Genomic DNA, 27781 nt, shown 5'->3' on the forward strand with positions numbered 1-27781 from the left:
TACATGTTAGATTTACTTAAGTCACTACACTTGAAAATATTAATTCTTAAATCTCTTCTTTAATTTTAGAGGAGGTACTTGTAATTTTTAATTTTTTAAATGCTTATGACAGAGTGAACTTAGCCCACTTCACTTTCTTATGGGTAACTAAAATGTGTAGCAGCAGCAGCTGCTTGTGTGCCCTTAAATGGAGATGATCTTGGCTTCTTCCAAAGAAAGAAAATCCATCTCTAGAGCAAATCATTTGTTATTTCAAGAATCAGCTTAAAACTAAGTGAAAAACAATATTTTAGCAAAGACATTCTGTGAACATTGCCAAGGGAAAATTTAAAACTTAAAAGTAAAACCCAAGTTAAGGAAATCGCATGAATAATGTTTGTTACTTTTCTTAGTGCTACAACCATTTTTCTTTCAATCCTTACATCATGAGGATCTCTCAGTACCATCAGTTACCAATGATGATTGATAATATAAAACCTAGAAACCTAAAGAGGTTTACAGTAATTTGTCAGAGATAACTAACTGCTAAAGAACAGACTGAGGATTCAAATCCAGATCTGTCTGTTTATAATTCCTAATCTATTGGCATATTGTGGGAAAAAATTATAATTTGAATATAGCTTTCATTAGAGTAGCCTGTAATAACTAAGAAATTTTTAAGATGTAAATAGGTGCATTCTTGAGCACTGTTACTAGTTTTAGAAAGTCTGCTTTAAATTTGTCTACCAGTTATACATTCATTTGAAATTTAGGTAATAGATCATTGTTCTAAGAACTTCTCATTCTAAGAAAATGGAATTAGTAATACTTAGTTGGATAAACCAAGAAGCTGCCATAGATTGAATAAAATATGCCCTAGTTACCACGGGTTTACAAGTTTACTTAAAAAGTATACATAGACATATACACACCTTAGAAGGATACTAACAACTGTGTGTGACATAGTTGGAAAATGGATTCAAAAATTAACTTTTATATTGGTATAAGAGTGGGGAGTTTTTGTGTTTACCTTTTTCCTCTGGGTTAGCTAGTGAAGATGTCGATGATGGTGATCCCAGGTGGAACTCTAGGAAGTATTATATTTTCGTTTTAACTAAACATTGTTTTTATTGCCTAAACAGAAAGTTGTTTAATAGGAGTATTAATGAGTTATAGTGTTATCAGTAGACTGTTCCTCAATGATTCCTCAACTAGAGGCTGGAAATTTTTTTTTGAGGTGCTTTGTCGCAGTCTTCATTTGGAGTCACACTACAGTTTGAATGTATTTTTGGTCACATGACTTGATACAAATACCTTCCTTAAGCAGCCTCATCTGTGCAGTAGTATTTGTGATGGTTTAATGACGCGGAGTGTACGCAGTGATTATCAGAGATCCTGCAGCAGTGTTCACTTAGTGTTAGTACTTACTTTCTTTTTTCCTTTAGAAGGTGGATTCTTAAGGGTAAAGTGTCTTTGAACCTGGATGGGAAAATAATTCCAAATTTATTTTTACTAAGCTCTAAATGAAATTTAGTATTTCCTCAGTTTTAACTGAATCCTGGGTTCATGTCTTTACTTTTGTTTTTATATAGTTTTGTAGCATTTTACATGTATTCCTCAAAAGTATTACTAATTTTTTTTTTTTTTTTTTTGAGGCAGAATCTCAGCCTAGAGTGAATGGCGCAATCTCGGCTCACTGCAGCCTCCGCCTCTCGGGTTCAAGCGATTCTCCTGCCGCAGCCTCCCAAGTAGCTGAGACTACAGGCATGTGCCACCGTGCTCAGCTAATTTTTGTATTTTTGGTAGAGACGGGGTTTCACCATATTGCCCAGGCTGGTCTCAAACTCCTGACCTCATGATATGCCCGCCTCGACCTCCCAAAGTGCTGGGATTACCGGTGTGAGCCACCGCACCCGGTTGTATTACTTTTTGTAAAGGACACTGTGATGTATGTAGTAATCTTTTACATTGAGTATTTAAACTCCAGTCTGTAGTGGTGTATCTGGAGGGCAAAGAAACTTCAAGATAGAACAGTTTTTTGGAAATTTTTGACCAGAACTTAATTTAAGTGATGACTAAATTAAAGCATTTCAATATTTAGACAGATACACAGTAAAATGCAAGCTTCAAATCAATTTTTGTGATGTCCACAATACATCAAAGATAAGGAGTTTTTTTAGATTAGATCTCCTAGACACCCAGGAGGAAGATTTTACCTAGCTCTTGAGGGTACTTGAGGGCTTGATAATTACCATCTTAAATTTTAAAGCTATATAGGGGGAAGGACTGGTTCAAAAAACATCTAAGCAAAACTGCGAATGAGAATAGTGGTCTGAGATTGAGAGGATGGAAATTCTCTCCCTAGGGCAACAGGGAGGAGGAAATAAGATTTACTCATTAACTGGGGTGGGGAGCTGTGAATCCAACCCAATGATAAAGTAACCTATAAAGCTTAGGGGTCATTTTGGGGAGCTAGTTTCACTTTTCACTTGATTCGCCAGATAATCTGGAGACCCACACATTTTATTTTTTCGTAAGTATCTGAATTCTGGACAAATTCTCTTTCCTTATCTTGATGAGGGGTGTAGAAGAGAGTCAAGAGAGGCCAGGTGGATTAAGAAAAGGACTCATATAGGTCTACATAATTTTTGGAAAGTTGTTAAACATTCTAAGTGATAGAAATGCTATAGCATGCTATGTGGCTTCAAGGAAATTGTTGTTTATCAGTATACAAGTAATATGGAAATGAAAATGTAACATGTGGAAGGTAACCACTAATGCAAGATAACACCAGGAGAAAAAGAAATTCCCAATTGAGAGTCAAACAAGCACGTGTAATAATAAGCAGTATGACTTCTAAGAGAGGTGTATGTTTTGTACAAAGGAAACAGAATCAAAGCCAAAAATAACAAAGGGAAACACATACATCACAAAACAAATTTAACAACAAAAACCAACCCTTAGGTCTCCAGATACTTGCTTCAAAATTCTATAGAGTCCAGATCATGATGCTGTTACATTGTTAAGAAAGTTCCAGTTCAATTTAATGGTTGTAGTGTTTCTCCAGACACATTGAATTTCTTATCTTTGTGGTTGGTATCTCAGCCCTTTGAGCTCCTCACATTCGCAAACTTTCTGGTGCCACTATCACTGATTTTGATACAAAATTGAAATTGGAGGCTCATACCTTTTCTGGGTTCTACCAGACTCCCCATTCACTTAGAAACCAAATGAAGATTGTGAAATATAAGTCTTTGTTCTCATAGCCTGACCAACTGTCCTCTTAACTTTCACAGAGGTTTATTAACTAGTTTTTCTACCCTCTGTCGTGACCCTTTCCTACAATCCAAGTGCACATCTGATTGTCATTTACATGCTAAGAACTTTTCATTGATTTCTCTTTCAAGATGAAAAACCCACTCTTTACAGAATTACAAAAGAACTCTTTCCTGATCTATCCATTGCCATGTATGCCTCCCATAACGATTTGACAACTCTGCCATTATATGTTATTTCTTCTATCTGAAATATTTTCCTTACTGTCTTGTTCTTATAGAACTCCTTCATTATTCAGAAGTGGGTGGGGAGAAGCCCTGTTTTGTTCTTAATTTCTAATTATATAAGTAATAAGTGAATATCTCTTATAATTCAGAAAAATCAGATAAATCTGAAGTTGGAGGGGGACTTTCTGTATTATATAGGTATATTTATTTTCTTTGTCATAAACTTCATGAATAGAGACTGATTTATTTTTTCTAAGCTCTACACACTGCTTATCCCTTAGAAGGCTCAATAAGATATTTTTATAGTTAATGAATATTTAGAATATTGTTTTTCCATTACAAGTGAACTCATAAAAAGGGCAAGTTGAAAGAAGAGAGAATAAAGGCCCTCAGAAACTTAGATAAACTAATTTTCTTTGTCCCTAATGAGTGCCTCTGAAAAGTTGAGATTTTTCTGGCACTTAATTCTTTAACTTGTTCACACTTTGACATGTGTGTGTAACATCAAAAAACAAAATTTCAACAAATTGAGTTTAATTATCTAATTGGCTTTGATTAATGATTCATGAATTGGGCAGTATCTCTGTAATAGGCCATCAGATGAGCTAAGTGGAGGAGGTGGGCTTTCTAGGCAGAAAGAGGCTAAAGAAAGAAGGAACAAAAAGTGAATTGGTTATTATACGTTACTTATAAGGTTAAAACAGACTTCTTTATCATGCTAATCAGGTAAACTGGGCCCTTTCTGATTGGTTGCTGTGAATATCCTGTTGTTTTTGGAAAACTTGCTGATGTTGAAGTTCAGTTTGATTATGTGGCTCCCAGCAGGAGTGGCTCCGTTCTTGTTTGATCTGGTCTGTTAAGACTGAGTTCAAAACAAACCAGAGTGACTCCATTCTGGTTTTGTGTGGGCAATTAAGGCTCAGTCCAGAGCAATGGCTTTTCATAGGTTTGTTTAACCATAAGAGATTTCTGGAGTGGTTGTAGGTTGGTCAAGGAGTATTAATAAGGAGTTGAATTGGAACTGTCATTCTCATTTTTTTGTCCTCTCTCACTACCTTACTTTGTGATTTTCAGAAAATACATCTTTCTGTACTGTAGTTTTCTCATAAATAAATGGATGTCAGATTGAATTAATTTCTAAAGTCATTTTGAAGCCTAAATGTTCTGATTATACTAAACTAGCTTGAAAAATGTAGTTATTTTTAAAGGAGCTATTAATTTTAGCTAATTTTGTTAAAATAAACATGTAAATTTCACAAAAAGTCAGTTTTTAATTCGTTTCTTTAGTTAAACTACTGGTTTACTGGTTGTCAGGCACTTTGTTAGGTAAGGAATGCAGTTTAAAAAAAAAGTCCTTGTTTTCAGGCATGTTAAGCTTTCAAAAACTCTATTAAAAACCCTAAAACATCAGCTGTTCATTGAAGAATAATTTTAAATATGTTTGGGTATTTTTATGTGCTATTTATTAAAAATATATGTTACACATTTTAATGACTTATTTTTACTATGTAAATGTGAGTTTGGCATATAAATACACCATAATTTGTGAATTGTCTTATTGCATATCAGGGGATATAATTTTTGCCATTATAAACCTTAAAAAACAACACTATGATTACCATCTATGTAAATAAATCTGATAAATTCTCATTCTTCTTCTGTTGGTTCTGTAAACTTGTTATTCCTAAACATTAGTGCATGTAAGGGTGATCAGGCTCGTGAATGAATTTGATTTGTATTTGAAATGTAATAATTTTCGAGATTTGGTCAGTTACATTTCTTTATAATTAGAGAAACTTCTTTGAGAAAATGAGCTACAAATACACATTTTTGGGGTGAGAATTAAACTCTGAATTAGTAAACATCCTGAGTGACATGACTGTACCAACTAAGCAACTAAAGAAATTGCACTTTTAGTTTAGATCAAGTGGCTTTTTGATCAGTGCTCCTGCTTTAAGGATGAGGGGGAGGTAATCCTACCTTAATGTAGATCTGAGCTTTTATTTAAAGACTTTGATAATATCAACATTTAAGATAGGTTCTTGATTGCTTCAGGTGAGAACCTCTAAAACATAATGGCTTCTATGCTTCAGTGACACAGCCCTCTTTAAGTTTGTGTAGTAAAATTACAACTGACCCTTGATTTTTCAGCATAGATACATTCTTGAGAAGGTTATGAAAATAGATTTTGATATGTGGAATTCATATTTGCTTTATAAAACAAAAGATGTAAAAATGTCCCAGTGGAAATAAACCCAACTTCCTAATATGTAAGCATTGTAACTTTTTGCCAGCAACTTAATTAAGCTACTGAGAGTTGTACATGGTTTTGCTATATTTCAGGAAAGCTGTACTTCATCCTTAACTCATCTCCACATTAAAAGCTTGCATAGCATAGCAAAAGGACATGACCATCTCATCATCTGCTGATTCAGTTTGCCCTTGAGTTGGTCAAAGATGATGAGTGGGCTCCAGGACCAACATTAGGATCAAGAGGATGCCTTTGGCAAAGTCATTTATAAGGCTGCCCTGTTAATGTATTCTTTTCTCAGTGGACTTACTGCTTAATTGAGGATACTGTGGCTATCTGAAAAGTTGATTGTTGACTCCAGTATTAATACATTGATTTTTTTTCCCTTAGCTAACTTGAAAAAATAAAATAACCCAAAATGCAATATTTGGATAAGTATGAGTCCATATAATGAATGTTAGACAATAAAAATATGCTCTTGAAACTTCACACTTCCAAAATAGAACAGAGTATGGCCATTGAAGACTGTCTTTCAAATTTATGTCTATATCATAGCAAACTAAAATTAGTTGTGCAGATTAGTCGAAGTTTCCTAGGTCTGACTAAAATGAGGCTAGACCTAAAAGGTCAGAAAGCATGATTTATTTATCTATTTGTTTGTTTGTTTATTTATTATTTATTTTTGAGATGAAGTCTCGCCCTTCTGCCAGGCTAGAGTGCAGTGGCACGATCTCGGTTCACCGCAACCTTTGCCTCCCGGGTTCAAGTGATTCTCCTGCCTCAGCCTCCCTCGTAGCTGGGAATACAGGTGTGCGCCACCATGCCCAGCTAATTCTTGTATTTTTAGTATAGAGACGGAGTTTCACTATGTTGGCCAGGATGGTCTCAATCTCTTGACCTCGTGATCCGTCCGCCTTGGTCTCCCAAAGTGCTGGGATTACAGGTGTGAGCCACTGTGCCTGGCCAGAAAGCATGATTTTTAATCAAACATAGGTTTGCATACTGATCTTTGAGCTATAATCTTTTAAGTGTAGATATTTCTTACTATTACCCATATCATTGCTAACAGAATGGTAACCTTCTATAGAAATCTCCAAATTTTCATACCAGTCAGTAGTTAATAAACATTGTCAGGTGCTGTGCTGAGTATCAGGGCACAAACTCATGATACAGGAAAGGAACCACTGCCATAATTACTATTATAGTATGCTAATTACAATACCTGTTTTTGCTGTTGGAAATACTTTTGGATTTTTTAAAAGGCTGAGAAATATCCCTAGGGTGTTCTAGCTACTTATCTTCTTTTTGTTAATTGTGTACTGTAGACCAGTGATGAACTAGACTCTGGAGATAAAAAAAAGACGTCGGCATCAGCAGTCAACGTGTTCCTGTTTTATGACCTATGCATATACAGGGAGCTGTCTGAACTCCACTCAGCAGTTTCACCATGAGATTATTGTTGACTCCTGAGACCATTTTAAATATGGTATTTTTAACATATGAAAGAAGAAAGCATTAGTGACCCATAACTGCAGAGATAGAAAAGAAAAAAATAATATGTAAATGGTAAGAAAATTCAGATAAATCCCAATTGATAGAAAGTAAAAGCATGCTCTCTCTCCTCAAGATAGCTCCCTTTAATAGTTTTTTTTTGTTTGGAGGAGGGAGAGCATCATGATAAATACCTAATGCATGCGAGGCTTAATACCCAGGTGATGGGTTCATAGGTGCAGCAACCACTGTGGCACACATTTACCTATGTAACAAACCTGCATGTCCTGCACATGTATCCCAGAACTTAAAATTTAACAAAAAAAAGTAAAAAATAGTTTCTTTTATATCCTTTTAGAAAAATTCATTGCTACATTTCAAGATAATGTAGGCAGTGCTTTGGTCCCTTAACATATTTGTCACTTAATGACAGGAATACATTCTTAGAAATGAGGCAATTTCTTTATTGTGTAAACATCGTAGAGTGAACTTACACAAACCTAGATGGTATAGCCGACTAACGACTACACACCTAGGCTATATGGTATTTGCTCCTAAGCTACAAACCTGTACAGAATGTTATTGTACTAAATACTGTAAACAATTTGTAACACAGTGTTATTGTGTACCTAAATATATCTGAATACAGAAAAGATACAATAAGAATGTGGTAAAATCTTAAGGGTGCAGCATTTATAGAAACATTATTATGCAGTGCATGACTATCAAATATTTTTATCCCTTGAGAATATGATAGAAGACTTGATTAAATATATGCTGTTAGTCTGATTTTTAAAATAAATTAAAACGTTAGCACCTGTGCTATAGCTTTCTTTTAGTAGAAGCTGGTTATATAGTGTAGTACATTTGCTATTCATAACCTTGGGCAAGATCCAAAATAGAACCACATTGTATTAAGTACTTCATTTTGATAAACTTCTTTTATTTCAGTTTCATAGATGCCTGTTTTCATAAAATGTCAATTATATCATTAATTTTTTTTCCATTTTTGTTTTCTGGTTTTTTAATTACAAGGGATTTGTTTCATTAAATTCTGTTTATATTTTATCTTAAATTTTAAAAAGTAAGTTATAGCAACAAAATGCTTGGAAAACACTACATTCTGTTTGTTTTATAAGTAAAGTCCATGATTAACCTTAATTTGAAAACAAGCTTCATTTGTTTTACCTAATCTTCTAATTGGTTTGCTTAAAGAAAGTTAAGTTACTGTCTGTCTTGGATAAACCATTTCTTCTCTTCACTTTTGCACTATGATTGTAATGAGATCATGTTGCATACATGGCTCATTTCTTTGCTGGCATTTTTTTAGACATGATAATACTAACAGATGAGATATAAACTGCATTGATTTTTACGAGGAAATATGTTTCTCCCTTCAAAAGAAAAGAGATAATAGTAATTTAGTTGTTTAGCATGTTGGAAATCAGAAATACTTTGAGTTCCCTTTATCTTCATGCATATGCATTTTAAAGATGTTATATATATATATATCTTATCAGTTTCTTTTTATCATTTTTTTCAAGGTCTTTTACCTTTCAAGTAACTCAATTTACTTGAATTGTTATTTCAGTAAATCGTATTAGGATGTCAAAAAGCTTACAGAGTTAGTGATAAAAACACATTGAAGAAATAATGAGATTATTAAAAACAGTTTCTTCTATAATATAAACTTTGAGGGTCAAGATGCAGACTTCAGTATAATGAGTCATTGAGGAAGGGGCGACTGAGAGAATGATTTTTTTTGTTGTTTTTAGAGAAATATGTAATAATGTACTCCATAAATAATTACAAGGGCTTAGTTAAGATGGAGAGTTTATATTAAATGCACAGTTCTTTTAGTAATAAGAATTTGTATTTTCCTTCTCTTGGTGAATAAAGATTCTTTAAATTTTATGTTATTTGTATTATTTTCATCTTCATTACTGAGCTTTGTTAATTTATTTACCTTTTAGTTAAGGTGTGATTCCTTTACCGAAAGCACTCGTAGAGTATCTCTTCAGATAGACTATTCCAGGAAACAGAGGAAGATTTGCTGTGTTTCGTGACATGTTGTGAGTGATGAATAAGCTCAGAGACAAGGCAAGTGAAGGAGAGATAACAAACTTGAAGAACCGCAGAGGTTGTATTCCAGTCAAGTGTGGTAGCACTGGACTATCTAAATTTAACAGTATTTATCCAGGCCAAAGAATTCTGAACTATTTTCAGCGGCACTACAGTAAACTTTTATTAGGAGCATGTTTGGCCATTAACTGACATATTTTGGCAACTTTTCATAGTATCTGGATCTCATCTAAGTAGCATGTGTTCGGGATCGTTATAGATGCCTGCTATCCACACTCAATTTTAAGAGTGGAACCTGCCATTTCCAATAAGAGGTACCTATGGTATGTTTTCTGGGTCTATAAATCTATATGGTTAGGGTCTACATGCCTACATTAGGGTTATAGTTCTTCTTTGGCTGGTAAATGATTGTTTTATTTTCTAAACCCCAAAGAACAGTGTGTCATATGCATTTTTAAGTAAAGCATCTAAATGAGGCCTTCCCATTGCTCCCTGAGTTTGGCGGCTACTAAAGATACATAAAAAGTGTTTACTTGTAAAAGTGTCTCTGTTTCACCTGTACACATTTTGAAATGTTACTTTGATGGCGTACTTTCTGTTTCTTCAAATTAACTCACATAGTTACAAGTTTGTTAACTACCTTTTACATTGCATGTTCATGTCAAAGTTTTATTACTAATATTAATAAATTATGTTTAGATTAACATGTTCTTGATTACTTATATTGGCTACAGTGATGTAGAAACATGATAGATTACTTTGAAATTCTAAGTAGAACAGCATAACAACAGTAATTTTCTGATATATCAATAGGTGAATTTTGATACATGTTTTTCTATCAAAACAAGTACCTCGCTTTTCTGGGATATGGTCAAGATGTGTATTTTACTAGTAATATATAACTGCCATGCAGTGGTATGCTTCTCAAAGCCAGTTATAACTTTATTGAATAAAAATTCTTGTTTTCTAACTACCTGAGAAAAAATGTGTTACTAATGGGATATAGGGGAGAAGTTGTTTGAATATAAAATCCTTTCCTCTTTTCTATATTAGGAAGCAGGATTATCTTCTGCCTTAATAGAAGGCTTCTTTGTTCTCCTAGAGTTCTGACAGCTCCTAAAAGCCAGCTTGTAGGTTGTTATCAACTTCATTCTTCATTCTTGCATTCTTGGTGTAGGGTATATACGTCATCTGGCCTTTTCTCTTATCTCATGGCTAGTTGCAGATGTGGAATTGCACCAAAGTGATGACGAGATAGGAACTTACAGCCATGACAGTGCATTCTGTCATCTGTAGTACATCTTGGGGACTTAAGGATTCTTTTCTCACAGATGAGGACTTTATTTCCATTCAGTACTTCTTCTAAGGTAGAGAATGAAATAAAGTATAAGTATTTCCTGTGATTATTTTTTGTTGTTGATGTCTAACATACAGTAAAGTACATAGGAATATTAATCTTTAATAATAGCTCCATTCCAATACACACCCACATACATCCCTCCTTGTAACCACTGCTCAGGTCAAGATACAACATTTCTAATGCCCAGTAGGTTTAGCTTGTGACTCTTCAGAGTCTATATGGTGACACCTTATATCCTACCCATTTCTAGTGTTCTGACTTACCATCATTGATTATGTATGGCCTGTGCTAGTATTCTTTTGTTTAGCATAATGTCTCTGAATTTTATCTATGTTGTTTAGTATGACAGTAGTTATGTTTTATTGCTCTATAGTATTCTAGTGTATACTTCTACCACCATTAATGATCTATTCCTTTGTTAACAGACATTTGGGTTGTTTCAATTTTATTATGACAAGTTGTTTTTGCTTCTAGTGTTGTTGAGTGGGATATATGTAAACATTTACCTGCAATTTTAGAAAAATCAAATTTTAATATGATAATTGAAGTATAATTTACATGCAGCTTTTAAGATTTTTTAAAGATTACATTTACATAAAATGCTGTAATTTGAGTTTTGAAGAATGTATACAGTAGTCCTTATACCTATAAGATTTAATTTAGGCATAGTAAGAAATTAACAATAGCTAATAATAAAATAGAATAATTATAACAATACGAGAGCATCACTACTCTTGCACTTTGGGGCCATTATTAAGTAAAATAAGGATTACTGGAACACAAATACTGCAATACTGAGAGTTGGTCTGATAACCAAGATGGCACTACATGCCAATGGGTGGATAGCATATACAGTGTGGATGAGCTGGTGAAATGGATGATTCACCTCCTGGGTGAGATGGTGTGGGATTTAATCACACTACTTAGAATGGAGTACAATTTATAACTTGTGAATTCTGTATTTCTAGAATTTTCCATTATTAATATTTCCAAGCAACAGTTGACTGTAGGTAACTGAAACCAGAGAAAGTGAAACTGCGTTTATATGGGGATCATTTTACTACAGGAGAAGTGTATGACATTTCCATCACTCCAGAAAGCTACTTTTTGCCCCTTTGTAGTTTAGTCCTCACCCCACTTGGGACCACTGATCTGATTCCTATTGTTTTGCCTTTTGCAGAAGTCCTATTTGTAGAATCAGATAGTTTATAGCCTTTGAGTGTGGCTTCTTTCACTTTTCATGCTGCTGTTGAGATTCATCCGTGTTGTTGCATGTTATAAATTTGTATGTGTGCTGAATAGCACTGCGTTTTATGGATGTAGCACAGTTTTTATCTCTTTATCCTATGGACACATGGGTTGTTTTTTGTTTTGGATGATTATAAGTAAACATTTGACTATGGTTCTATGTGGACATGTTTTTATTTTTATTTGAGTATTATTTATACTTATTTATTTATTTATTTAGAGAAAAGAGGTTACTGTCGTGCAGGCTGGAACGCAGTGGCTCACTGTAACTGCAGTTGCTCACTGCAACTTCCTGCCTCGCAGGTTCAAGCCATTCTCGTGCCTCAGCCTCCCAAGTAGCTGGGATTACAGGTGCGCACCACCACACCTGGCTGATTTTTATACTTTTAGTAGAGGTAGGGTTTCACCATGTTGGCCAGGCTGGTCTCAAACTCCTGGGATTACAGGTGCGCACCACCACACCTGGCTGATTTTTATACTTTTAGTAGAGGTAGGGTTTCACCATGGTGGCCAGGCTGGTCTCAAACTCCTGACCTCAAATGATCCACTTGCCTAGGCCTCTCAAAATGCCCGGATTACAGGCGTGACTTACTGCACCCGGCCTTTATTTGGCATTTATAAATAATAAATTCAGTTTCCCATTTAATTACCTTTCCCCTTTGTTGAAAATTAGTTTACTATATGCATCATTAGATTTGTGAATCTTTATTCTGTTTCATTGGTCTGTCTATCTTTATGTCAATAATACAACCTCTGCCACCTGGGTTCGAGTGATTCTCCTGCCCCAGTCTCCTGAGTAGCTGGGATTACAAGCATGTGCCACCACGCCCAGCTAATTTCTGTATTTTTGGTAGAGACAGGGTTTTGCTGTGTTTGCCAGGCTGGTCTCTAACTCCAGACCTCAGGTGATCCGCCCACCTCGGCCTCCCAAAGTGCTGGGATTACAGGCTTGAGCCACCATGCCTGGCCAATTTTTTAGTGATATTTTATAGTTTTCAGTGATTAGATCTTACATATAATTTATTACATTTTTATTTCTAAGCTTTTAAAGTTTTTGATGTAAATGATATTATATTTTTAATTGCGCTTTTGTTGTTAATATACAGAAATACAATTGGTTTTTTAAAAAAATTGACCCTGAATTGTATAATCTTGTTAAAGTCACTTATTGGTTCTAGTAGGTTTTTAATTGGTCTATTAATGTGGTATATTGCATTGATTTTTTTTTTTTCTTTTTTTTTTTGAGATGGAGTCTGACTCTGTTGTCCAGGCTGGAGTGCAATGGCACGATCTCAGATCTCAGCTCACTGTAACCTCCACCTCCTGGGTTCAAGCAATTCTCCTGCCTCAGCCTCCCAAGTAGCTGCGATTACAGGCATGAGCCACCACGCCTGGCTAATTTTTGAATTTTTAGTAGAGACGGGGTTTCACCATGTTGGCCAGGTTGGTCTTGAGCTCCTGGCCTCAAGAGATCCACCTGCCTTGGCCTCCCAAAGTGGTGGGATTACAGGTGTGAGTGAACCACTGCGCCCAGCTTGCATTGATTTTTAAATGCTAAAGTGAACTTGCATTCCTGGGAAAACCTTATGCCAAACGTAATATTATCTATATCTCTGTGTCTGGATTGGATTTGGTTTGATTTTGTTAAAGTTTTTTGTATCTGTGTTCATGATGGATGTTGGTTTGTCATTTTCTTTTTTCCTACTGTCTTGTCTGGTTTTGTGATCAGAGCAGTGTTGACCTCATAAAGTGAGTTGGGAAATAATTCATTTTTCCCCCCCTGAGCTTGCGGAGGGTTGGTGTTAATTCTTTAAACATTTGGTAGAATCCTACAGTGTAACAATTTGGACCTAGAGATTTCTTTTTTGGGAGTTTTTTTTTTTTAAATTATGAATTCAGTTACTCTAATAGTTTATAGGACATTCAAATTATTTCATATTGGATGAGTTTAGGTAAGTTTGTGTTTTTTAAGAAGTTGGTCTAATTCAAGTTACTGAATTTGTGTGTGTAAGAGTTGTTTCTAGTAATTACCTTATCTTTTTAATATCTGATGGTCTGTAGTGATCTCTATTTCACTCCCTAATAACTTGCCTCTTCTTTTTTTCTTTCTCAGTCTAGGTAGTGGTTTGTAAATTTTATTAATTGTCTCAATGAACTAGCTTATCTTTCCACATAGATTTTTCTGTTTTAAACTCTATTGATTTCTGTTCTCAGCCTTCTTGTCTTCCATCTGCTTGCTTTGGGCTTATTTTCTAGTTTCTAAAGATGGAAGCTTAGACTGAGAGCTTTTTCCCTTTTTTAATATAACTACTTAGTGCTGTAAATTTTCCTCTCAGTACTGCTTTACCTGCTTCCTACAAATTGTGGTATTTTCATTTTCAGTCAGTTAAACCTGTGTATTATTTAGAAGTGTGTTGTTTAATCTCAGTGATCTCCCAAAATGATAGTATTGTATTAATTTGAATTCTGTATTTGTTTTAAAATTTATTTTTTAAATACTGTATTAAAAAATGTATTGTTTTAAATACTGTCAATTTATAACATGCTTCATTATTTTTCAAGCCCAGCCTTATTACCTTTCTCAAAATTTTTCATCTTCTACTGTTTCATATTTTCTTTAGATTTAGGTAGAAACTACCCAAAAAATCAGTACTTTATTTTAGGAGTAGACTTATTTTTTCCCCAGTCCTTCCTGTGATGATTCAGATACTGTATCTCAAGAGTTAATTTTGGTAATTGATATTTTCTTAGAAAGTGATCCATTTCATCTAAATCTTTAGATTTATTGTTATGGTATAAAACACATTACAGTTTTATTTACTTTTTGCCCTCAAACTTTTTTATTCTAACCTTTATTTTGGGGTTCAGGAGTACATATCCAGGTTTGTTACATGGTTAAATTGCATGTCACTGGGGTTTAGTGTACAAATGATTTGTCATCCAGGTAGCAAACATAGCACCTAATAGGTAGTTTTTTTTGACCCTCACCATCCTTCCACCTGCCCCGCTCAAGTAGGCCCTGGTATCTGTTGTTCCTTTCTTTGTATCCACGTGTATTCAGTGTTTAGCTCCCACTTATAAGTGAAAATATGGTATTTTGTTTTCTGTTCCTATGTTAGTTCTCTTAGGATAATGGCCTCCAACTCCATCCGTGTTGCTTCAAAGGACATGATATTATTCTTTTATGGCTGTGTAGTATTCCATAGTATATATGTACCACATTTTCTTTATCCAGTCTGCTGTTGATGGGCATTTAGGTTGATTCCATGTCTTTGCTATTGTGAATAGTGCTGCGATGAACATGTGTGTGCATGTGTCTCTGGTAGAATGATTTATATTCTTTTGGGTATATACCTAGTAATGGGATTGCCAGGTCAAATGGTAATTCTGCTTTGAGTTTTTGGGAAATAATCAAACTGCTTTTCACAGTAGCTGAACTAATTTATCCTGCCAACACTGTTTAAGTGTTCCCTTTTCGCTGCAACCTTGCCAACATCTGATATTTTTTTTCTTTTTAGTAACAACCATTCTGACTGGTGTGAGATCGTATCTCATGGTTTTGATTTGCATTTCTCTAATGATCAGTGATGTTGAGTGTTTTTTCATATGCTTGTTGGCCACGTGTATGTCGTCTTTTGAGATGTGTCTGTGCGTGTCTTTTTCCTTCTTTTTTAATGGGGTTGTTTTTTGCTTGTGAATTTGTTTAAGTTTCTTATAGATCGTGGATATTAGACGTTTACTGGATGAATAGTTTGTAAATATCTTCTCCCATTCTGTAGCTGTTGATAGTTTCTTTTGCTGTGCAGAAGCTCTTTTGTTTAATTAGGTCCCATTTGTCAGCTCGGTTTTGTTGCGATTGCTGTTGGGGTCTTCATCATGAAATCTTTGCCAAGGCCTATGTCCACAATGATATTTCCTAGGTTATTCTCCAGGGTTTGTATAGTTTTAGGTTTCATATTTAAGTCTTTAATTCATCTTGAGTTGATTTTTTGTGTATGGTATAAGGAAGGGGTGCAATTTCAGCCTTCCGTGTATGGCTAGCCAGTTATTCCAGCATTGTTTATTGAACAGGGAGTTCTTTCCTTTCTCTTTTACTTGTTTTTGTTGACCTTGATGAAAATCAGATGGTTGTAGGTGAATGGTATTGTTTCTAGCTATTTCGTTTCATTGGTCTATGTGTTTCTGTACCAGTATCGTGCTGCTTTGGTTACTGTAGCTTTGTTGCATAGTCTGAAGTTGGGTAACGTGATACCTCCAACTTTGTTCTTTTTGCTTAGAATTGCCTAGGCCACTCAGGCTGTTTTTTGGATCCATATGAATTTTAAAAGTTTTTTCTAATTCTGTAAGGAATGTCATTGGTAGTTTGATAGGAATAACATTGAAACTGTAAATTGCTTTTGGCAGTATGGACATTTTAACAATATTGATTTTTCTTATCCATGAGCATGGGGTGTTTTTCTGTGTTTTTTTGTTTTTGTTTTGGAATCATCTCGTTTCTTTCAGCAGTGTTTTGTAATTCTTGTTGCAGAGATCTTTCACCTCCCTAGTTAGTTGTATGCTTAGGTATTTTATTCTTTTTTTGTGGCTATTGTCAGTGGGATTGTGTTCTTGAATTAGATGTTGTTGGCATATACAAATGCTACTGATTTTTATTCACTGATTTTGTATCCTGAGAGTTTGCTGAAGTTTATCAGATCAAAGAACTTTTGGAGAAACTATGGAGTTCTCTAGGTATAGAATCATCTAGTCTGCAAATAGAAATAGTTTGACTTCTCTCTTCCTATTTGTATGCCTTATATTTCTTTCTCTTGCCTGATTGCTTTGGCTATGACTTCCAGTAATATGTTGAATAGAAGTGGTGTGAGAGAGCATCCTTGTCTTGTTCTGGATTTCAAGGGGAATGCTTCCAACTTTTGCCCATTCAGTATGATCTTGACTGTATTTTTTTTTTTTTCACAGATGGCTCTTATTATTTTTAAGTATGTTCCTTCAATGCCTAGTTTGTTGAGGGTTTTTATATGTATCACAAAATATTTTTCTTTTGATTTTTTTCAACCATTTGAAAATACTAATTTAGGTTTAAATTTGCAGACTGTGAAAAAACAGACAGTGAACTGGATGCCCGCTCTACATGGTCTCTTAGAGGTGTACTAAAGTTGGCAATATGACTGTGGGTTTGTTTATGTCTCCATTTATTCTTAATAGTTTTTTTCTCATATGAGATATACTATTAAATGTGTAAACATTTGTGATTATTTTATCTTCGTGGTAAATTTTATCTCTTACCTTATAAAGTTTTATAAAACTTTATTTTTATTTAAAGATTTTTTTGGCCTGGATTTTATTATATCCAAGAGTGATACTGTCACTCTGCATCTATTTTTTCATGTTAGCCAGTATTGTGCAAGAACATAGTTTGCAAGCCACAGTAGCTTCTGATCTATAATAAAACAAAAGAAAACATTAACATTTATATTGGACTTCATTTTCAATAACTTTTAATGTGAAGGTTTTAAGACAATTGCGTTTGACTTTCCTCCTTTTCCACAATCATACATTAATGTGCCAAAGCTAAGACAGTGCTGTCTAGAACTTTAAAAGTAGATATTATTTTTATAAACTCAAAGTTGCTATGGCATCACAGTCAGAGGGTAAGGGCTTTTTCCCCTCACTGCTTTTGGGCATAATACTTGAAACTTAATAGATGATTGATATTAGTAAGAATTTTTTTTGTTTTGTTTTTTGAGACAAGAGTCTCACTCAGTCGCCCAGGCTGGAGTGCAGTGATGCGATCTTGGCTCACTGCAAGCTCCGCCTCCCGGGTTCACGCCATTCTCCTGCCTCAGCCTCCTGAGTGGCTGGGACTATAGATGCCTGCCACAATGCCCAGCTAATTTTTTTGTATTTTTAGTACAGATGAGGTTTCACAGTGTTAGCCAGGATGGTCTCGATCTCCTGACCTTGTGATCCACCCACCTCAGCCTCCCAAAGTGCTGGGGTTACAGACATGAGCCACCGCGCCTGGATTTTATAAGTTGTTAGCCTATGTGATACATATAAAAACACTCATCAAATGTGTAATTAAGAGAAGATAATTTTGTCTTATAAAGGAAGAAAACCTTTAACATTTGCAGACACATTAAATTGACAGTTTTTGAATAACTTCTCTGTAGGATTGTAATGTGGAAATGTGAGGAAGAACCGATTTGAACACATCTAATTCTCTTACCACCTTTGTTTACGTCTTTTAAAAGATAAATGGTTCCAGGACAGATACCTGATTCATTTCCACATTTAGTGCAAAATGTTTCTGTGTTATTCTATCAGATTTTCTTTTAGCTCTCTCAAGACTGTTACCTAAACTGTCATTTATAATGAAAATACATTTTCATTAATTGTTCCTGTTCTGTATGCCTTTAGCAGTGTATCAGTTGTTTATAGAGAATGCAGAATCATAAAGGTATAGTTGCCTTTGCTGTTTGAGACTTCACAATATGATTTTTTTATTCTTGAATTTTACTAGGTACTTCAAATTCCATTCTGTAATTTCATTTAATATAGTATAGATGCTGGCTTCATTATAAAAGCCATTTTCCTTAGAAGGTAAAATGTGTCCGTAACTGTCGTGTTTAGAGGCAGGTAGATACACATGGGTTTAAAAAATTACTTTTAAGTCAACCTACAGCATTTGGTAGGATGTCAGGTTTTGTTCTCTCTTTTAACTATTTTATGAATCAGGGTGTAAGCTTAGTAAGGAAGACTTATCATAAGCTAGACTGCTGCTGGTTTGGTAATTTTTAAATATATTGCATCTTCTTAATTACAGGGAAAGGAATCCTTTTTCTTTATTCCTGTTTTCCCAGTTTCAGAGCTCAATTTTTGTTTATTTCTAAAGGGTTTAGATAAAGAGAGTTACAACACAGAATAATACATTCTCATATTTTGTTTTGTGTATATTTATGGAAGTATTTGGCAAATACTTCAGCAGTCCATCCTGCCAATGGTTCAAAGTGCTATAAAAGCAAATAGTGTTGTCAGTTGCCCTTTCTCTTTATGCGTAGTTGTTCCTTCTGTTTAATCTTTTTTCTTGATGCCAAGAAATGTTAAAAAAAAAAAAAAAAGAAAGAAAAGCCACCTTCTTAAGGTAATTGTCAGCCACGGGAAAATTTTTTCAGCAGAGGACTCGTGAAGAGTAAAGTAGTTTTAATGTCTTCTTGAGAAGATCATCATCTGTTGCCTAAGCACTTGTCTTACTGAAATAGACACAAGATGTATTAGGTGAAACACAGCTTCACATAATATGGTATAGATCACTGCTGATGTGTGATCATTGGAAATAGAGAATCTACCTATTTTAGATCTTTGAAAGAGGAGACCGTAAGTCCTTACTCTAGCTTAGAAGATTTTTGTTAGGCATGTTAATGATATACAAAATAATATAATATACATAAACCAATACCTAATGTACATGCCAACTGTTGCTAGCATTTAAATAATGTATAACCCAGTAGGTAAATTAAAAAATATATTTATTTTTAATCTCCAAGTAAATGAAATATTAGTATTATAAATTATAGCACATTTAATAATTCACCACCTCATTTTAAGCATTTCCAAATCCTACTTTGAGTTTTGGAATTAAGTGATAATGCTCTTTTGTTTAGCTTTTACTAGCTTTAATAAATTTCCTGTTTGAGCCACAGTTTGACAAAAGAGATTTTATCAAATGACTTACCCATTAAATTGGTATTCAGTAGGTAATCGGAGTTTCATTAAGTAGAGAGTTTCTGTTAATAATATTGTTTATAGTGTTAAATTTTTTCTCACAGTCTAAGAACAATTACTTTCAAAACAGTTTTCTAGTCCTTCTGATGAAATTTGGAATACCTAATTAGGCCATAGTGCCACAGGGAAAACCCCAAAACGGGTTCAGCCTGGGAGGCCACATGGGTTCTTGGCTTTGTGCAAGAAGGAATTCAACAGCGAGCCGACAGTACAGGGAAAGCAAGTTTATTAAGAAAGTAGACCCGGGCGCAGTGGCTCATGCCTGTAATCCCAGCACTTTGGAGGCCGAATCGGCAGATCATCCGAGGTCAGTAGTTTAAGACCAGCCTGACCAACATGGAGAAACCCCTATCTCTACTAAAAATACAAAATTAGCTGGGCATGGTGCTGCGTGCCTGTAATCCCAGCTACTCAGGAGGCTGAGGCAGGAGAATTGCTTGAACCCGGGAGGCAGAGGTTGCTGTGAGGGGAGATGGTGCCATTGCACTCCAGCCTGGGCAACAAGAGTGAGACTCCGTTTCAAAAAAAAAAAAAAAAGAAATGAAAGAGTGGCTGTGCCATAGGCAGAGCAGCCCCACGGGTTGCTGGTTGGCTATTTTTATGACTTTTTCTTGATCATATACTAAACAAGAGGTGGATTATTCATGAATTTTCCAGGAAAGTGGCAAGGAATTCCCAGCATTCTCCTTCACCTTTCAGACCATATAGAGTGAGTTAAGGATTTTGCCATGGCCTTTGTAAACTATGTTATGGTATTGGTGGGAGTTTACTTTAGTATTCTAATGTATTATGATTAGCATATAATGAGAAGTAAAGATGACCAGAGGTCGCTTTGACGGCCATCTTAGTTTTGGCAGGTTTTGGCCAGCTTTTTTACCCCTTCCTATTTTAGAAGCCGGGTCTTTGTGACCTGTATCTTGTGAAGCCACTTCTGCTGCAAACCTATCTCAATAGTAGAAGCAGTGGAACAATGTGATGCTTAAGACCAGGTGCTCCTTTGTTGGGCTGCCTGGGTTTGAATCTTAGCTCTGCCAACTAACTGTAAATAAGGTTGTAGGTAGTGTTTATTTAATTGGGAAGATTTTGCGGGACTGACTTGTACAAGAACTAGCTAATCGGAAAGGATGCCTATTTATGGATGGAGCGGGGCCCTGAAGGTCCCTTGTTGTGCTGGGGAGCAACTGTTTTATTTGTTGGATCATGAGGCGTTCTGGAGAGTGGCCTGGGCAGTGAAAGAGACAGTCCGCACAGTGGTGTAGACAGCAGTTAATTACCAACCACAGTGAAACTACTTCAGTATTCTGACAACTAACATTATCTGTACTGATGCATACTGGCTGAATATCAGCCCTTATTGTATATTAGGCAAGGGAAAGAGTGAAATTTAGAGGCAGATGTCTAACCTGCGCTATAACAGTGTGTGTCACATTTGAAATATCTTCCCATCTGACAAAGTATGTACCTTCTTACCAACTAATCTCTATCCTTGGTCTGTTCATCCTATTCTGTCTCCTACGTGAAACATCCCATCCCAATATTACTTGACAGTCATCTCAAAGAGTTAATCTGTGACTGATTGATGTCATGCAATTAGTGGTTTATTTTGAAGGTCTTATTAATAGCATTTTTGGAAAGTAAAGGATAAAAATATCACCACACTTTTGAATTCTCTTGAAGTTGCTTTGTGGTGTTTATACAGAATCTTTTGGCTTGCCAAAGAACTTGTGTTCCTATATGATTTACCAGTTATACTAGGTTCCTAGAGATGACATAACAAAGTATCACAAATGAGCTAGCTTACACAAGAAATTGTCTCATAGTTCTGAAAGTTGGAAGTTAGAAATCAAGGTGTTGGCAGTTGGTTCCTTTGGATGACTGTGAAGCAGAATCTGTCCCATGCCTCTCTCCTAGTTTTTGGTCTTTGGCTTTCCTTGTCTTGTAGATGTGTCATTCCAATCTCTACTTTCACATTCACATGGCATTGTCTCTGTGTCTCTTCACATAGTCTTCCTTGTGTGCATAGGTCCAAAATTTCCCCTTTCTTTAGGGACACCAAACATTGAATTAGGCCTCATCTTAAGGAGCTCATCTTAGCTTGACTCATCTGCAAAGACCCTGTTTCCAAATAAGATCACTTTCTGAAGTTACAAGGGGTTAGGACTTGAACTTACCTTTTTAAGGAATACATTAGAACTTAATAACACCAATATTTTTTAAATGCTGCTTTTTCAATGGAAGAAATAATAAGGATATCTGCCATGTTAGTTTTTACCATTGATTTATTTAAATATCTGAAACCTTTCTTACATTCTAAGCAATTTTTCTAAGTGATGTATTTCATCCAAATTATCTACTTAATAGATGGTTATATTTTCTATATTTTCCATTTTACATGGATATACTTACTACTGTTGTAGAAAAAAATTAGGTTCTTGTCACACAACCAGGGAGGATTAGGCATGCAGACATCTTGAAGGGTGATTGGAATTTATTGATGAAAAGGAAAAAACAAACAAGCAAATAAACAATCATCAAAGCAAGACAGAGTCCTGCTAACAGGCCCTCCACCTCACAGATTGATTTCCAGGTCACTAGGTGAGCTGAAGAGAGCAGGCTCCTCCCCTGCATAACGCAGGAATTCCCCGTGGCTCCACCCATTTCCCCCAGTGCGCGTGTTGTTCTCCAGTCCACTATGGGCATGCCCACACAAGCCCTGGGCAGGTTTCCTCATCTGCACAGAAGCATCTGATGTGGACACCTGTGGGGTGGGTCAGAGATTCTCCAAGGACCCCTTTTTATCTGCCTAGGCATTTGGTTGTCTTACTACTTTGTGAAAATATTTGTGATTTTGAAATTTTAATGTAAATAAATGATGATGTGAGGCATGTCAACTTGAAGTCTGAATACTACAGATACTGCTTTTATTTTCTTGTGGAAAGTCTCCTGCTAATGTTTGTCTAGTTAAGCCATGGCACAATCCTTCATTGTATTACTCCCTTAATGAGTAATCTCATTTCCGGAAAACTTCCACTTCCACAAGGTAATGGGAATAAGATCTTATATGGTTTTGTTTTGTTTTTTTGTTTGTTTAGACAGAGTCTTGCTGTGTCGCCCAGGCTGGAATGCAGTGGTGCAATCTCGGCTCACTGCAAGGTCTGTCTCCCGGGTTCACGCCATTCTCCTGCCTCAGCCTCCCGAGTAGCTGGGACTACAGGCGCCCGCCACCACTCCCGGCTAACTTTTGTATTTTTAGTAGAGAAGGGGTTTCACCGTGTTTGCCAGGATGGTCTCTATCTCCTGACCTCGTGATCCACCCGCCTCGGCCTCCCAAAGTGTTGGGATTACAGGCGTGAGCTCCAGCGCCTGGCCAAGATCTTATATAGTTTTATAATTGGCCAGGATAAATGTTATGTTGTCATTAATTCTTCATTAGACTTGTACATTTCCTTTAGAACTTCCTTGAAATTGTCCAAGTTATGTTGTGTTCATAGTGTGAATTCTGAGATTATTAAAAAATCAAAGAGGAAATTCTCTTTTAATGTAAATCTTTGGGAACATATTAGATGGTATATAAATATTTTCTTTAAATGCTTTTAGTATACTAATTGTGTAAACATGTTTGTGCAGGTTTTGACTGGATCATATCGTCAAAGTTATTCACCTTCTGGCTATCAGGATTTCAGTAAGTGGGAATCAATGTTGAAAATAAAAGAAGGACTTCTAAGGCAGAAAGAAATTGTAATCGATCGGTGAGTCTATTTTAAATTATTGAATTTAGGCCTACAGAAATTTAGATTAATGAAACAATTAACTTTGTGTCCACTACATAGAATTTAAGATCTAGAACCTTACAGATTCACTGATGCCACTTTTCTGCCCCTCCTCAGTCCCAATCCTTTAAAGAACTGCTATCAGAACTGATGGTTTGTTTATCTGTCTGATTTCTGTCATCCCTCCCATTCACTTTAGTGAATTATTTCATTATTTGGAATCTCCTTTCTGTCTTTTCGGTACGTGTAGCAGGTTAGCTGCAATGCTAATGAGCTATTAGAGCTACAAGATAATGTCTTCATGTTTTCCCCTTGAGAACTATCCAGTTAGAAAGCTAGTTTAAAGCAGTCATTTCTTTTAATGTATGCTAGGTCTGAAGCCACAGAAACTACAAAAATGATGAATGTTTAAAATGAAATGACTTACAGTTAAGAATTATGGCAGTTTTGGGGGATGTTCTAAAATGTTTAAGGGTTTGAGCACCTAAGCTCTGAAAGAAAATTATTTATAGACAGTCTCCTGAGTATTGTGAGCAGTAAACCCTCATGTTACATCATTATATTTTCTTTAACATATATTCTACATCATTTATGTATGCTTTTGGGATAATTAAATGTGTTGTATATCATAATAATTGGAAAGTAATTCCAGGAGGCTTTTTTTCTTAATCAGTGCTCATAATTACTTATTTTCATGTGCTTGCATAGGATAATGCAGTAGGTGTTTTAGCCTTAAAATTGTAATTCAACCTTTAAATGCATTTAATAGTTTAAATTTCACAAGCTTTTACTTAGAAATTTAGCAGTGTTAACGAAGATCTAGTGGAATATAAAGTAGACCACAGACATCTGCACTTTCTTGTTCTCCATTCTATTCCCCCATTTTTTTTTTTTTTTTTTTTTTTTTTTTTTTTAGAGTCTCAGTCTGTCACCCATGCTGGAGTGCAGTGGTGCCATCTCAGCTCACTGTAACCTTCACCTCCCAGGCTCAAGCGATTCTTGTGCCTCAGCCTCCCGAGTAGCTGGGATTACAGCTGTGCACTACCATACCTGGCTAATTTTTCTATTTTTTAGTAGGGACAGGGATTTGCCATGTTGGCCAGGCTTGTCTTGAACTCCTGGCCTCAAGTGATCCGCCTGCCTCGGTCTCTCAGAGTGCTAGGATTACAAACATGAGTCACCATGCCCAGTCTATTCCCAACATTTTGAAGAGAGCCTGGCATAGTATATGCCTTAAAACTTGATACTTCCATACCTCACAAATGAAGGACTGTGGAAGATAGTTTTAATTGATTTTAGGAAAAAGCTACTTAAAAATATTAGTTGTTTCTAGTACAAGTGAGTGTTATATACGAATAAGTACAGGCCCAGTGGATATGTATTTTTAATACCTATAATTTAATATAGTTACAGTTTCACATACTTGAAAATTAATATTCGCTCTTGTTGCTCAGGCTGGAGTGCAATGGCACAATTTTGGCTCACCACAACCTCCACCTTCTGGGTTCAAGCGATTCTCCTGCGTCAGCCTCCCAAGTAGCTGGGATTGCAGCCATCACACCCAGCTAATTTTGTATTTTTAGTAGAGATGGGGTTTCTCTATGTTGGTCAGGCTGGTCTCGAACTGCCAACCTCAGGTGATCCGCCCGCCTCGGCCTCCCCAAGTGCTGGGATTACAGGCATGAGCCACTATGCCCGACCTGAAATTAATACTTTTAAAAAATAGACTAAAATTCGTTTACTTATATGGATTTGCCCTCCCTCAAACAATGGAAATCAGTTGGCATTATTATTATTTTTTGAATACCATTCCATTGGAAATAAGTTAATAGAAAATGCAGAAAATTATTGACAATCTAATAAAACATGTATTTCTCAATTGTATATATTGTAGAAGCAGACTAAGGAATAATTCAAAATAACTCAAGTTGCTCATTTGGCTAATTCTTCAGTTAGGCTTATTTATGCATCTATGGTAGCAGGTAGGGGCTGGGCGGCCTAGGATGGGCCATGGCAGGATGGCTTGTCTTACTCCGCATGTTCTGTCATCCTCCAGAAGGCTAGCCTGGGTTTGTTCAAGTGGTGGCTGGGCGGGATTCTAAGAAAGAATGAAGCATACGAACTCTCTTGAAGCTTAGACTCAGAACTGGCCCAACATCACGTCCATTATATTCTGTTAGTCACTAGGCCTGTAGTAGACTTCACTTCTGGACAGTGGAAACAGCAAAATCACATTGACAGGAGGCATTAGTAATTAGGGAGGGTAATAATTGAGGCATTTTAGTAAGTAATCTACCCAGTATCTTAAATAATCTTTGGTTTCTTTATGAGTTTATTATAAAGTTTTTGATAATCAGTGCATTTGATATTGTATAAAACAAAAGAGAAGTTAAGCAGCTTTTGTCTCTAAAGCAGCATAACTTCATTTAAAAGTAAAAATGTTTGTATATACAAGTTTCTATAACATATAGTACCTAAATTGGAATCAAATAATAACATTTCTGTTTTTGAAGAAGCAGACTAGAATAATGGCCTTTAAAATGATGGCACATATAGAGGCTATTTCAGAGACAGACTTCATAGGATTTGGTGTCCAGTTGGATGGAATTGAGAGTAAACCTGCCGAACTTTTTACTTTGAGATATGGTGTGGTGATACCTTTCAAATCACTTAACTGAAAATTATATGTTGTACATTTGAAAGTGATACCTTTCAAATCACTTAACTGAAAATAATATGTTATATATTACTTCTGAAAATATATTACTCAAAATTACATGAGAAAAAATGTGTTTTTTTCACACTGCATATAACTTTCATAGGAGAAGACTGGATTATTAGGGTAAAGCAGAGAAAGTGGGAAAAATAACTGCTATAGAAACTATTCCTAAATGCTCCCCATCTCATGAGAAAAAGCATATGGATAAATTTCAGGAACAATTCAGAAAAACATTTGCCACTATAACCATTTAGGTGATTGAGTAGTGCTTGACCTTTTGCACTTAATCTCCTTAACTGCCTGGGTGAAGGAGTTTCACCACTTACACAAAAATGAAGGTTTTTGAAAGTTTATCTCGTAGAAGTAGAGACTGGAATAGTGGTTACTGGAGGCTAGGAAGGCTGGGGGAAGTAGTGAATACAGAGAGGTTGGTTAATGAATAGAGTTGCAGCTAGATAGAAGTTCTAGTGTTCTGTTGCACTGTAGGATAACTATAATAAACAATAATTATATTTTTTTCAAATAGCTAGAAGAGAGTAATTTGAATGTTAACAGCACAAAGTAATGATAAAGGTTTGAGGTGATGGATATGCTAATTGCCCTAATTTGATCACTATACATTGTACACATGTATCTAAATACCACATTATACCCCACAAATATGACAATTATGTCAATTAAAGAATATATATTTTCATAAATGTTTGAATACATAGAAATAAAATTGGTTTTGTATCCCGCAATCTCATCTCACTAATTAGTTCAAGTAGTTATTTTTTATAGATTCAGTAGGATTGTCTACGTAAACAATCATGATGTCTGTGATTAAAGGTGGATTTTCTTTCTCTTTCTCAGTATAGAGTCTTTTTCTTTTTCTTGCCTTCTATTGAAGTAAATAGAGCCTCCAATACAGTGATGAATAGAAGCAGTGAGAGTAAACATCCTTTTCCTTGTCTTGTCCCTAATTTGTTTTAGGCAAAAGTCTTCAGCCTTTCACCATTAAGTGTGATGTTAGCTGTGTTTCGTAGTTGCCTGTTTTAGATTGCGGAAATTCCTTCTATTCTAGGTAGTTGATGAATTTTCAGATGTAAAACCTACCATGGTGTTTCTGGGATACACCCCCTTGGTTATGATGTATTTTCCTTTTTATATATCTTTGGATTCCATGTGTTAAGAATTTTTACATTTATATTTACAATATATATTTATATATATTGGTCTGTGTTTTTCTTGTAATGTATTTATCTGATTCAGTTATTCTTCACGCTGGCCTCATAGAGTTGGGAATTATTCACTGCTTTTTGGGATACATTGTGTACAACTGGTATTTTTTATTTCCTAAACTTTCAGCAGAATTCTTCATTGAAGACTCCTGACCCTCCTGACCTTTCTTTATCGAAAGGTCAACTAAAAACCCAATTTCTGTAATATACATAGGACTATTTAAATACTTAGGAAACTCTACTTTGAGTTTCATTTGTTCTTCTTTCTCTAACTTCTTTTTTTGAGACGGAGTCCCGCCCCGCCCCCCAACTCCGCTGCGCGGCACACACACACACACACACACACACACACACACACACACACACACAC

General features: G+C 35.5%; 1 protein-coding gene across 4 annotated transcripts in view; it reads left to right on the forward strand.

Moving 5' to 3' along the window:
- CEP85L (centrosomal protein 85 like) overlaps positions 1-27781 on the forward strand; it is a 240476-nt gene that overhangs the window by 160669 nt on the left and 52026 nt on the right. For all 4 annotated transcript variants that reach the window (XM_023219005.2, XM_023219003.3, XM_031935531.1 and 1 more), the window contains one exon: positions 23327-23448. In XM_023219005.2, the coding sequence (XP_023074773.1) occupies positions 23327-23448 (122 nt within the window). The remainder of the gene's footprint in view (positions 1-23326; positions 23449-27781) is intronic.

The sequence above is a fragment of the Piliocolobus tephrosceles genome, chromosome 5, assembly GCF_002776525.5.
Source record: "Piliocolobus tephrosceles isolate RC106 chromosome 5, ASM277652v3, whole genome shotgun sequence".
Taxonomy (NCBI): domain Eukaryota; kingdom Metazoa; phylum Chordata; class Mammalia; order Primates; family Cercopithecidae; genus Piliocolobus; species Piliocolobus tephrosceles.